The sequence below is a fragment of the Ammospiza caudacuta genome, chromosome 23, assembly GCF_027887145.1.
Source record: "Ammospiza caudacuta isolate bAmmCau1 chromosome 23, bAmmCau1.pri, whole genome shotgun sequence".
Lineage (NCBI taxonomy): Eukaryota > Metazoa > Chordata > Aves > Passeriformes > Passerellidae > Ammospiza > Ammospiza caudacuta.
This window is the reverse complement of record NC_080615.1, coordinates 8,399,976-8,412,600: the sequence shown is the minus strand read 5'-3', so window position 1 is coordinate 8,412,600 and position 12,625 is coordinate 8,399,976. Positions and strand designations below refer to the sequence as shown.

At 67.4% G+C, this 12,625-nt stretch overlaps 2 protein-coding genes across 5 annotated transcripts; both read left to right on the top strand.

The window, feature by feature from the left end:
* The first annotated feature begins 1,012 nt into the window (after positions 1-1,012).
* SIDT2 (SID1 transmembrane family member 2) lies at positions 1,013-8,294 on the top strand. 4 transcript variants are annotated; one of them, XM_058818980.1, is made up of 28 exons: positions 1,013-1,459; positions 1,629-1,750; positions 2,087-2,248; positions 2,355-2,400; positions 2,491-2,592; positions 2,670-2,753; positions 2,928-3,039; positions 3,129-3,194; positions 3,297-3,390; positions 3,512-3,567; positions 3,814-3,825; positions 3,965-4,036; positions 4,124-4,198; positions 4,372-4,434; positions 5,188-5,309; positions 5,380-5,453; positions 5,545-5,611; positions 5,745-5,818; positions 5,938-6,061; positions 6,159-6,276; positions 6,350-6,486; positions 6,562-6,670; positions 6,747-6,823; positions 6,925-6,971; positions 7,255-7,360; positions 7,458-7,568; positions 7,651-7,764; positions 7,846-8,294. In XM_058818980.1, the coding sequence occupies exons 1-28, from the start codon at positions 1,253-1,255 to the stop codon at positions 7,906-7,908; spliced, it is 2,616 nt and encodes an 871-aa protein (XP_058674963.1). In that variant the 5' UTR covers positions 1,013-1,252; the 3' UTR covers positions 7,909-8,294. The 4 variants fall into 4 exon arrangements, with proteins under 4 accessions (XP_058674963.1, XP_058674964.1, XP_058674965.1 ...); XM_058818981.1 differs by lacking the exon at positions 3,814-3,825; XM_058818982.1 differs by lacking the exon at positions 4,372-4,434 and having other exon boundaries at positions 3,509-3,567.
* Positions 8,295-9,499: 1,205 nt separating this feature from the next.
* Positions 9,500-12,521, top strand: TAGLN (transgelin). Its single transcript, XM_058819129.1, has 5 exons — positions 9,500-9,560; positions 11,196-11,394; positions 11,514-11,691; positions 11,778-11,880; positions 12,090-12,521. Exons 2-5 carry the CDS (start codon positions 11,215-11,217, stop codon positions 12,229-12,231), a joined length of 603 nt encoding a protein of 200 aa, XP_058675112.1. The 5' UTR covers positions 9,500-9,560; positions 11,196-11,214; the 3' UTR covers positions 12,232-12,521.
* Positions 12,522-12,625: the final 104 nt, after the last annotated feature.

The window sequence follows — 12,625 nt, the reverse complement described above, 5'->3', positions numbered from 1 at the left end:
CTCAAGCATGGGAAAACTCCCAAGCTACTTTGCATTATTCTGTCTCAGGTGGTGAAGGGTGCAACAAACGAGAGAGGCTGCAGGAACCCTGGTACGAATCCAGAGAGCAGCAGGAGAAAGGGATGGGGCAGACCCAGCCCTTTCCTGACAGGATTCTTCCATGTCCTTATGGACTTTAGGGACAGAGAGGCAGGCAAGGGGTTTGGGTGGCTGTTTGGGGTGCTGCATGGCACCGGGGCTTCCCTTTTGGGGCAGGGGCTCCATATGGGGTCTCCTATGGAGCAGGGGCTATACAGGACAAGGCTGCCCTATAGCATTCTATATGGGGCAGGATGTGCCCTACACACCAGGGCTTTTTCTGTGGGGTTCCACAGGATCCCAAATGGAGCAAGGGCTCCCCTTTGGAGCCGGGGTCCTGTATGGCCATGGGGCTCCCCTATAGAGCAGGGCTGCCCCTGTGTGGTCCCATATGGAGCAGGGCTCCCTTATGGGGTTTTATATGGGACGGGGGCTGGCCTGTAGGACAGGGCATCCCCTGTGGGGTTCCCTATGGAGCCGGGATTCTCCCGCGGGGTCGCGCACGGAGCTCGGTGCTCCGGGGCGGGGGTTCCCAGCCGGGCCGGTCCCCAAAGCTCGGGCCGTTCCCCCGGGCTCGGGTCGGTTCCCCTGGTTCAGGCCGGTCCCCCGGGTTCGGCCCGGTCCCCCGGGTTCGGCCCGGTCCCCCTAACTCGGGTCGTTCCCCCGGGCTCGGGCCAGTTCCCCCGTTTCGGGCCGGTCCCTCGAGCTCAGGCCGGTCCCCCCGGTTCGGGTCGGTTCCCCTGGTTCAGGCCGGTCGCCGGGGTTCGGGCCGGTCCCCCCATGCTCGGGCCGTTCCCCCGGTTCGGGCCGGTCCCCAAAGCTCGGGCCGGTCCCCCCGCCCCGCCCGCCGCGTCACTTCCCCGGCCGGGCGCTCGGCGTGCGCCGGGGCTGACGTCACCGCCGGTCCGTGTTTACCGCGGTGCGGAACGGGAAGGGGAGAGGGGACCGGCACCGAGAGCGGCCCCGGAGCGGCTCCGCGCCCCGGCACAGCCCCGCACCGCGCCCGGCACCGCTCCGGCCCGGCCATGGCGCAGCGCGCCCGGGCGCGCCCCGGCTGAGCGCCCCGTCTGTCCGTCCGTCCGTCCGTCCGTCCGCCCTGTCCCGTCCCGACCCGTCCCTTCCGTGCCGTCCGTGCCGTCCCGCCCCGCGGACCTTGGCCGGGGATGCTGGCGGGATGTCGGGCGCCGCGGCGGCCGTGCTGGCCTGGGCGCTGCTGGCCGGGGCGCTGCTGCCCCCGCCGCCCGTCCGGCCCCAGCCCCTGCCCCACGGGCACCGCGAGGTGCACGAGAAGGAAGCGCAGTTCAACACCACCTACAGCGACTGGGTGCACGCCAACCTGCTCAACATCTACGCCTTCAACCACAGCGTCCGCAGGAACAGGGTGAGCCGGGGTGGTCGCGTCCCCCGCGGGCTGAGCGTGCCCGGGCCGGCTGCGGGGTGCGCCGGGCACGGCGGCCCTGCCACGGCGGCCGAGCAAAGTCCAGCCCTCGCTCCGAGCCGCCGCGGCCCGACCCGCCCGGCCAACGCCTCGGCTGCCCCTGTCCCTGCAGACCGAGGGCGTGCGGGTGTCCGTCAACGTCCTCTCGGACCAGAAGGACCAGCCCGTCCTCTTCGTGGTGAGGCAGAAGGAGGCGGTGGTCTCCTTCCAGGTGCCGCTCATCCTCCGGGGCCTGTGAGTACCAGGGTGCGGGCAGGGACTCCTCCTTCCCCGTGAAGGACTTCCCCAGGCTGGGATGCCCCATTCAGGATTTGCCAGGCTGGGGTGCCCCATTCAGGAGTTCCCCAGGCTGGGGTGCCCCATTCAGGAGTTCCCCAGGCTGGGGTGCCCCATTCAGGAGTTCCCCAAGCTGGGATGCCCCACGCAGGAGTTCCCCAGGCTGGGATGTCCCATTCAGGAGCCCCCCAAGCTGGGATGCCCCATGCAGGAGTTCCCCAGGCTGGGATGTCCCACGCAGGGTCCCTGGGAGGGGTACACACCTGGGCACACACCTGGGTTCTCCCTGCCCAGGTACCAGCGGAAATACGCGTACCAGGAGGTGAGCCGCACACTCTGCCAGCCGCAGACCAAGGCCGAGGTGGAGACCCAGCATTTCTACGTGGATGTCTCCACTCTTTCCCTCAACACCTCCTACCAGCTGCGGGTCACCCGCGTGGAGAACTTTGTGCTGCGGTGAGGGGAGCCCTGTGTCCCTGTCCCCTTCCCTGCCTGCTGCCTGTGGGGGCTGCTGGGGCTGTGGACCCCTCACCACCCATCACCTCTCCCGTGCTCTCTGCAGGACCAATGAAAGGTTCAGCTTCAATGCCACGGCCGCCCAGCCGCAGGTGAGGCAGCCAGCATGGCGTAGCACAGGGGGTCTGCACCCAGAGGGGAGCGTGGCCACCGTGGCACCAACGGGCCCTTTGTCCCCACAGTACTTCAAGTACGAGTTCCCCGAGGATGTGGACTCGGTGATCGTGAAGGTGACCTCAGCCATGGCCTTCCCCTGCTCCGTCATCTCCATCCAGGACATCCTGGTAGGTCTGGGCACTGGCTCTCCTCTCTGGCTGAGCCGTGGTGCCCAGAGGGGCTGACAGCTCCTCTGCCCTCACAGTGCCCCGTCTACGACCTGGACAACAACGTGGCCTTCATCGGGATGTACCAGACCATGACCAAGAAGGCGGCCATCACGGTGCAGGTGGGCACGGGGCTGTGCCACGGGGCTGGGCTGTGTTGTGGGGCTGTGCCACGGGGCTGGGCTGTGCCCAGGCTCTGCCTGCTGCTGCCAGAGCCCACAGAGGATGTCCCAGGGATAATCTCTGGCATGGGAGATGCCCTGCTGGGCTCTGCTGACCCCCATCTCTTGCTGCAGAAGAAGGATTTCCCCAGCCATAGCTTCTACGTGGTGGTGGTGGTGAAGACGGAGGACGAGGCGTGCGGGGGGGCTCTGCCCTACTACCCCCTCTCCAAGAACTCCTCTCCAGGTTTGCAGTGGGGCTGCCACCGTGGGCTGTGTGTGGGGACAAGCTGGGGACAGGGCAGGGAGCTGAGCCCTGTCCCTGCCTTCTTCCAGATGAGCCCGTGGATCAGCACAACCGGCAGAAGATGCTGGAGGTGATGGTGTCACCTGCCATCACCTGTGAGTCTGGGAGGGGCTGGGGGGCTGGGGGTGCTCTGTGGGGACCCGTGGCAGGGCCCCCGAGGTGCCAGCCCCGCTGAGGGCCTGTCCTCCTCTGCACAGCCGAGGCCTATGTGCGCAGTGTGCTCTTCTGCCTCGGCATCTTCCTCTCCTTCTACATCCTCACGCTGCTCATCGCCTGCTGGGAGAGCTGCCGGTGAGTGCTGGCTGTCGCTGCCCCTCTGGGTGCTGAGCCCATGGGCACAGTCCTGCTGGGGACCCGGGGCCGTGTCCCCTGGCCCAGCAGTGTCACAGCTGACAGACACTTCCCTTAGCAGGCAGCACAAGAGGAAGGGGCTCCTGGCAGCCATGGATTCGCCCAGCCTGGACACAGGTGAGAGCTGGAGGCAGCAGCCAGCAGCATGGAGGGCTCTGCCTGGGGAGTTCCTCGTTGTTCTGCCCTCTTGAGCCTGTGGCAAAGCCTCTGCCTCTGCAGGAGTATCCCCCTGAGTCCCTGGGGGTAGATCCCAGTGTCAGGGGGACAGGGAGGTCCCTGCTGTGGGGCTGGCAGGGCTGTGCTGGGGCTGTGCATCTCACCAGGTCTATCTCTTTCTTCTCGTGGCTTTCCGGGGACTCCCAGCGTCACTCCTGGGTAGGTGCCAGCTCTGTCCTTGGCTCTGAGCTCGCTCCGTGCCAGGGCAGGGGTGGTGGGAGCTGCTGTGTGCCCAATGGCCTTGCAGCCCTGGGTCAGGGGTGCCACAGAGGGTGACAGGGACCCTCCTGTCCCGCAGGCCACTCCCGCAGCATCCCCGACTCCTTCCTGAACCACGGCCCCTACGACAGCTACGGTTACGGCTCCTTCGGTGAGTGCCACACTCTGTCCCCTGTCCCTCAGCCCTGCCCGTGGGCTGTGCCCAGCCTCTGCCTGTCCTTTGTCCTTGTCCTCGCAGGGAACGGCTCCTCCAGCAGCACCGAGGGCATCACGGACAGCCTGGGCTCAGCAGAAGTCTCCTACAGTTACGTGGGTGAGTGGTGTGCCCGCAGCCGTGCGGAGCCTCGTGCCCATCCTGGGTCTGTCCCCTCCATCTCTGGGAAGGGTCCTGGGGCTGCTGGCCCCTCCGTGCAGCCCCCAGCGGGGTTTCCATCTGTGGCACACCTCGGGGAGCTCTGCTTCAGTAACTCTGGCTTTCCTTTGAAGGGCAGGAGCAGTTCAAGCGGCGCACGCCCTCCGGCCCGGCGAGGCCACTGAGCATTCCCATGGGTAGATGCTGGTACCGGTCAGGGTCGGGCCAATCAGGGCGAAATCTGCCCAGCCCCAGGCTGTGCCCAGGGCACAGAACCCCCGCTCCCCTCCCTCAGAGCAAGGGCAGCACCCGAGGGGCTGCAGAGCAGGACATTGTCCCCTGGCCCTCAGTGTTTCCCAGCGTGGCAGAGCCCCGGGGAACAGACACAGGGCAATGCTTGCCTGTGTGGGCACTGCCACACCTGTCCCCAGGGCAGGGCTGTACGGAGCTGAAACCTGTCCCCAGTGTGAGTTGGCAGGGAGACAGCCCAGTGGTTAATTGGGGCTGATTGGGGTTCTGGGGGTGGGCACCAAGGCGGGCTGGCCCTGGGGCCCTGCTGGTGGCCCTGGGACCCTGCTGATGGCCCTGGGGCTCTGCTGGTGGCCCTGGGCCCTGCTGATGGCCCTGGGGCCCTGCTGGTGGCCCTGGGACCCTGCCGGTGGCCCTGGGACCCTGCTGGTGGCCCTGGGCCCTGCTGATGGCCCTGGGGCCCTGCTGGTGGCCCTGGGACCCTGCTGGTGGCCCTGGGACCCTGCTGATGGCCCTGGGGCTCTGCTGGTGGCCCTGGGCCCTGCTGATGGCCCTGGGGCTCTGCTGGTGGCCCTGGGCCCTGCTGATGGCCCTGGGGCTCTGCTGGTGGCCCTGGGCCCTGCTGATGGCCCTGGGGCTCTGCTGGTGGCCCTGGGCCCTGCTGATGGTCCTGGGGCCCTGCTGATGGCCCCGGCCCGCAGGGGAGCGGTCCCTGGAGAACGTGGCCAGCCGACCGCGCCTGGACTCGCTCAGCTCCGTGGAGGAGGATGACTACGACACGCTGGCCGACATCGACTATGACAAGAACGTCATCCGCACCAAGGTGCGTGTCCCCCCCAGCCCCAGCGTGTCCCCGCTGGCCAGGCAGGCCCCTGACCCCCCTCTCCTTCCAGCAATACCTGTGCGTGGCCGACCTGGCGCGCAAGGACAAGCGGGTGCTGCGGAAGAAGTACCAGATTTATTTCTGGTGAGTGGGACCCGTGGGGAGGGGGGCACTCAGCAGTGTGCCAGGCTGGGGTGCACAGCAGGGACCCCCTGACAGCCCCACCCTCTCCCAGGAACATCGCCACCATCGCTGTCTTCTACGCCCTGCCCGTCATCCAGCTCGTCATCACCTACCAGACGGTGAGTGTGCCCGGGGCAGCGGGGAGGGGCTCCTCACTGGGAGTTCTGGGGCTGCAGTCCCAAACCGTGCTCTGAGCATGATGGGGACGTCCCTGGGAGCCCCCTGTGTCCCTCACCCTGCCCGTGCCCACAGGTGGTGAATGTCACTGGCAACCAGGACATCTGCTACTACAACTTCTTGTGTGCCCACCCGCTGGGGAACCTCAGGTGGGCTGAGGGGATGGTGGAGGGTGGCTGGGGGTCCCCTGTGCCCAGGGCTGGGCTGCAGCGGGACCCCGGGGAGGGAGGGGGATCACAGCACCCACGCTGGGACCGGCTCCTCGCAGCGCCTTCAACAACATCCTCAGCAACCTGGGCTACGTGCTGCTGGGTCTGCTCTTCCTGCTGATCATCCTGCAGCGCGAGATCAACTACAACCGCGCGCTGCTGCGCAACGACGCCCACGCCCTGGTGAGGGACGGGGCTGCTGGGGGGGCTCGGGCCGCCTGGGGGGGCTCAGCCTCCCGGGACCCCCCGCTTCCCTCCCTGCCCCTCCTCTGCCCCGCAGGAGTGTGGCATCCCCAAGCACTTTGGGCTCTTCTATGCCATGGGCACCGCCCTCATGATGGAGGGGCTGCTCAGCGCCTGCTACCACGTCTGCCCCAACTACACCAACTTCCAGTTTGGTGAGTGCTCCCCCGGTCCCTCCCCCCCCACAGCGGGGCCACCCAGGCCCCTCTCACCGCTGTGCCCCCCCAGACACCTCCTTCATGTACATGATCGCGGGGCTCTGCATGCTGAAGCTCTACCAGAAGCGTCACCCGGACATCAACGCCAGCGCCTACAGCGCCTACGCCTGCCTGGCCCTCGTCATCTTCTTCTCTGTGGTGGGCGTGGTGAGTGTGGTGGGCACTGAGGGAGGGGGTTGGCTGTCCCCAGGGCTCACTGCCAGCTCCCTGCTCGCCCTGCAGGTCTTTGGGAAGGGGAACACGGCCTTCTGGATCGTCTTCTCCGTCATCCACATCGTGGCCACGCTGCTGCTGAGCACCCAGCTGTACTACATGGGGCGCTGGAAGCTGGGTGAGGGGGGCACCGGGAGCGAGGTGGGAGGGGACAGTGTGGTGGCCCCCCTGTGTCACGTCCCCTGTCCCCACAGACTCGGGCATCCTGCGCAGGATCCTGCACGTGCTGTACACGGACTGCGTGCGGCAGTGCAGCGGGCCCATGTACGTGGTGAGTGCTGGCACGGGGCCCCAGGCTCTGCAGAGACCCTCCCTGGCAGCCCCCCCAGAGCTGCTGCCTGCTGCCCCTCACAGCCCCCTCCTCTTCTGCAGGACCGAATGGTGCTCCTGGTCATGGGGAACATCATCAACTGGTCGCTGTGAGTGCAGAGCTGGGCACGTGGCAGATCCCACCCTGCTTCTCCCCATCCCTGCTGCCCCCACCCCTCTCCTGTGGCTCTGCTGTCCTTCCATGGAGCTGGGCTGGGGACTGGCAGCTCATGGCAGCTGTGAGCCCAGCATGACAGGTCCCCCTGCAGCTGTGGCACCCCAGAGTCCCCACGTGCTGCCTGATCTCCTGGGGGCTGCAGACATGCTTTGGGGACAGTGGGCATGGCAGGGGCACCCCCAGGCTGACCCCAGTGCCTGTCCCTGCCTCCCCAGCGCTGCCTACGGCCTCATTGTCCGCCCCAATGATTTTGCTTCCTACCTGCTGGCCATCGGCATCTGCAACCTCCTCCTCTACTTCGCCTTCTACATTATCATGAAGGTGGGAGTTGAGCCTTTGGCCCCCACGGGCTGGGCAGGGCAGGGGTGGGCACCGCTGCCAGCCCCTGTCCACACGGTGACCCCGGCCTCTCCCGCAGCTCCGCAGTGGCGAGCGCATCAAGCTCATCCCCCTGCTCTGCATCATCAGCACCTCCGTGGTCTGGGGCTTCGCCCTCTTCTTCTTCTTCCAGGGGCTCAGCACCTGGCAGGTGAGCAGGAGGGTGGCACGGGCAGCGGGGCGGGCAGGGTGGCCGTGGGCAGGCACAGTGACGCTGGCCCTGTGCCCGGCAGAAAACACCAGCTGAATCCCGGGAGCACAACCGTGACTGCATCCTGCTCGACTTCTTTGACGACCACGACATCTGGCATTTCCTCTCCTCCATCGCCATGTTCGGCTCCTTCCTGGTAGGTGCTGGTTCCATTGGCACGGCAGCCGCTGTCCCCAGGTCCCCAGCGCCCCGCTCCCCTCACTGCCCTGCCCCACAGGTGCTGCTGACGCTGGACGATGACCTGGATTGTGTCCAGCGGGACAAGATCTACGTCTTTTAGGAGCCTGCAGCCACCCGCTGCCCTGGGACCGTGCCAAACGCCCGGCTGCAGCCCCGGGAGGGGCACCCGCCCCTGGGGAGGGATGTCTGCGCTGCAGGTCCTGCCAGCCACTCTGTCCCCCTCCCCACACAGCCCTGGGGTCCTGGTTTGCCTCCTCCCCGTCAGCCGGGTCCCTCCAGGCACTTTGTGCCCATCCCTGGGCCCGTCACAGCCAAAAATGGGGCTGGGGGGCCACCAGAGCATCCGTCCTCTGTGGCAAGTGACACTGGAAAAGTGCTGCTGCTGCTGCTCCGTGTCCGTGTGCCCGTGGGCACAGGGGAGGATTGGGGCGAGCGCCGTGCCAGCAGCCCCGTGGCCCCCCGAGCTCGTGGGTGTGGGTCTCTCTTCAGTGCCTGAGTCGAGTGGGTGGGATGGGGGGTGCGTGGGGCCAGCACGGTGGTGGCAGTGGCCCGAGAGGCCCCACTCGTGTCTCCTCCAGGAGGGGTGGCCGCAGTGGGTCCCGTCTGTCCCCACCGAGGTGCCGCGCTCCCCGCGGGGATCTGCTGGGAAGGGACTCGCATTAAAGTGTCTGCACTTTGCCCCTGCCTCTGCTGCCTGCCAGGGGTTTTGGGAGGGGGGAGATGCTGCAGGGGCTGGGAAATGCTGCCCTGGAGAGGGCATGTGGGTAGGGTGGGGTTATCCAAGTAGCTAAAGTTAAAAAGCAACTGAGCTGTCACAAGCCCAAGATGCCAATAAGGCCTCCACATCAAAGATCTTCGAACAGCGATCAATTGAACTCCACAAAAGCCAGGGCCCAAACTGGGATTGGATACCCCACTATGCCTGGCCCTAAATCTTGATGTTTACCCCTGCTAAAGTATCTGCCTGAGAACTACGAGCACCAAGGCTTAAAACTCTAAGGACTTGGCGGTGCCCCAAATCCACTGTAATTGATGATCCATGATATACCTGACCATTCCTTGCCAAAACAGCCTACATACCTCCCCTGGCCTGTGTGTTACGGGGGCACTGCCAGTCCCACGGGTGCGTAAGGGATGCCCAGGGGCTGGGGCATCCTGGCAGCGCGGTGCCAGGGCTGCTGCGTGCCCGCTGTGCCCTGACCCGTGGTGCCCGCGGGCAGAGGGAATCCCGGCATCTGCGTGCGGGCTGCCCAGGCGCCGTGCCCGGGATGCCGCGGCCTCGCCTCCGGTCCCGGCAGCCCCGGGCGGACCCCGTGGGTGTCACCCGTGCCCCCGCAGCATCCCCGCGGGGGGACCGGCTCCCGGCGGTGAGCGCACGGGAAAACCAGCCATGAAGTCAGAGCAGGAGCCCTCGGCGCTGCCGCCTGGCTATAAAAGGATTTAGTCCATCAGCCCCCGGCCCGGTTCCGCCCCGGCCCCGGCCGCGCTGGGGCGGAGGCACGCGGGGAATGCTCCAGCGCGGCTTTCGCCGCTGGTTTTTCGGAGTCTTTCCCCAAATATGGTGCCTGGGATGGAGTCACGGAGCGCCGCGGGGCCGGGCGCCCCGGGAGGGAGGGCTCGGGGGGGGCCGGGCTCCGCGCCCCGCTGACATCACCGTCCCGCCGCCCGCCTTTTAGCGCAGGGTCGGGGTCCCCGCGGGGCAGAGCGCCGGTCCCTCGCCGAGCATCGCCCTCGCTCCGTCCGCCGCCGCTTGTAAGTCCTGCCGCGGGGGAGGGGGCGGCGGGGAGGGTCCCCGGGGTGGGAACGCCAGCCCCCGGTACGGGGGTGCTGCTCCCGGGATGGGGACCCTGCACCCGGGACAGGGACCGCTCCCGGGACTGCGATCTGCGGCTCCCCGGGATGGGGACCCTGCTCCCGGGATGGAGACCCTGCACCCGGGACAGGGACGGCTCCCGGGACTGCGATCTGCGGCTCCCCGGGATGGGGATGCTGCTCCCGGGATGGGGACCCTGCACCCGGGACAGGGACCGCTCCCGGGACTGCGATCTGCGGCTCCCCGGATGCCACGGATTCCGCTCCCCGGGATGGGGATGCTGCTCCCCGGGATGAGGATGCGGCTCTCCAGGATGGAGATGCTGCTCCCCGGAGGAGGGTCAGGCTCCCCTGCTCGGGCTGGGGTCACTGCCGGGGTTCTGTCCTGCTGCTCCCCTCAGGACCGCGTTCCCGGCTGGGCTCGCAGCTGCGGGTGCCCGCGGAGGGGCCGTGCGGGGCTCAGGGCAGCGATGGAGGGGCAGCCCCAGCCCCCAGTGCCCGTGTCTGCCCGGTGCTCGGGAGATGGGCCCGGGGCTGGCGGGCACGGGGACAGGCAGTGCCATGTGGCTGAGGGAGCCGTGGGTGACCCCTCTGAGCCAGGTGGGGCCAGGGCACAGAGTGGGATTGCTGGGGCAGCTGTAGCATCATGGAACGTGCCCATGATGAGGTGTGGGCACAGGCTGCCCGTAGGGCTCGTGGGGTATCACCACATTAATCACGGGGCTCGGGGGCACCCCTGCATTGCTGGCAGCAAGCAGGGTCAGTGTCTCCTCCCGCACTGAGCTGTGCCAGCTCTCAGCCCAGCCCACGCGAGCCAGGGTGCCCCATGGTCAGGAGGAGCCCACAGGAGGCTGGGTGTGGATCTGGGACATCCACACTGCTCTGGAGGCACCCCGAGGCTCCCTGCCAAGCAAGGAGCCGGGCACGAGGGAGCGATGCCAACTCCACCAAAGGCTTAGCTGCCACTCCCAGAGCCTCTCCCTGCTGGCATCTTCCCTGGCATCCTCCCTGGCACCCTCGGGGCCTGCCTGCAGCCGGCTACCTGCCATCAGTGCCCGCAGCATGTCCTTACAAGGGCACGGGCACGGCTCCCGCTGCTCCCGTGCTCCTCCCCAGCTCCTGGACCTGCTGTGCCAAGGCCATCCCACGGCCACCCTGCTGTGCCAAGGCCATCCCATGGCCACCCTGCTGTGCCACAGCCACCATACCATGCCACAGCCAGCCAGCCTTGATGTGGTGACCCTGCCCTCTGGATCCTGGCATGGGTCACACCAGGGACATCCATGCCAACCAAGGACTGGCAAGGGGCAGGGATGAGGCTGCTCCTGTGCACAGTCTGAGCTGGGGATGAGGCATCTCTGCCCGGACACCAGCCGTCTGTCGGGGCAGATTTTGGAGGTCATGGTGGTGAATTTTCCTCCAAGAACACCTGGATGGAGCTGAAGGGCGAGGGAAGAGTCGGAAGGGCTTGTCCCCACTGCAGCAGAGTGGCAGGCAGATGACACCACGGTGTCTGCGGGGTCCCTGGACAGGAGACAGCATCTCCACACCTGACTGTCCCTGTCGTGCCACCAGGTCTCCCAGCACCGCAGCCATGGCAAACGTAGGGCCAGCCTATGGCATGAGCAGGGACGTGCAGTCCAAGATCGAGAAGAAGTACGACGACGAGCTGGAGGCTCGGCTGGTGGAGTGGATCGTGGCGCAGTGTGGGGATTCCGTGGGGCGCCCCGAGCGCGGCCGCCTGGGCTTCCAGGTCTGGCTGAAGAACGGCATCGTAAGTGGGGCCGGGGCTGGGCGGCCGTGGGGAGCTCTGAGGGCAGCACAGGGAGCTCCGTGGGCAGCACAGGGGTCTCTGTGGGCAGTGCAGCAAGCCCAAGCTCCCCTCTGTGGCAGGTGCTCAGCAGGCTGGTGAACAGCCTCTACCCCTCTGGCTCCAAGCCCGTCAAGATCCCCGATGCGCCACCCACCATGGTCTTCAAGCAGATGGAACAGATTGCCCAGTTCCTGAAGGCGGCCGAGGACTATGGAGTGGTCAAGACAGACATCTTCCAGACCGTGGACCTGTTTGAAGGTGCGGGAGGGGGGCAGGCGGGGTTGGGGGTCCCAGGGGGTCCCGCTGTGCTGTGCCCATCCTCACGCCCCTCTCTCCCTGGGCAGCCAAGGACATGGCAGCGGTGCAGAGGACGCTGATGGCCCTGGGCAGCCTGGCAGTCACCAAGAACGACGGCAACTACCACGGGGACCCCAACTGGTTCATGAAGTAAGTGGGGAGTGGCGAGCTGGGCACGGGGACTGCCTTGTCCTGTGGCTGCTCAGAGCCGGCTCTTGGCTCTGCCTGGAGCACACGGAGCTGGGATGCCAGACTTTCGGCTTGGGAGTGAGGGGCGGCTGGGACATTCCTGGGCATCAGGGGGTGCTCCCGGGCAGCCGGGGGTGCGGGTGCCCCACGGCCTCTCCCACGGCCCGCAGGAAAGCTCAGGAGCACAAGCGGGAGTTCACCGAGAGCCAGCTGAAGGAGGGCAAGAACATCATCGGGCTACAGATGGGCAGCAACAAGGGAGCGTCACAGGCGGGCATGAGCTACGGCCGGCCCCGGCAGATCATCAGCTAGGCTCTGCCGCGCCGCCCCCAGCCCTCCCCAGCCGGGACCTCCGTCTCCGCTCCCCGGCCCAGCGCCGCCCCCGTCCATTGGTATTTATTGAGGAGCAGCCGCCCGCCCGCCGCATCGCCCCGCCAGCGGCCGCACGAGCCCCGCCGCAGCCCCCGGCCCGGGGCCGTGCCCCCCGCGCCGTGCCCCGGGCAGCCCCCGCAGCCCCGGCCTCGCACCCCGCCGCCAGCCGGCCCTGCCCCGGCCGCAGCCCTCGGGAGGGACCCGGGAGCGCCGCCCGCACCTGCCCCCGCCACCGCCGCAGAGATCCCTGCCACGGGGAGAAGAGAGAACGGCCTCGGTTTTGTACTTGGTTTTTGTCAAAATTAAAAGGTTATATTCATCGAGCGTGGCCTGA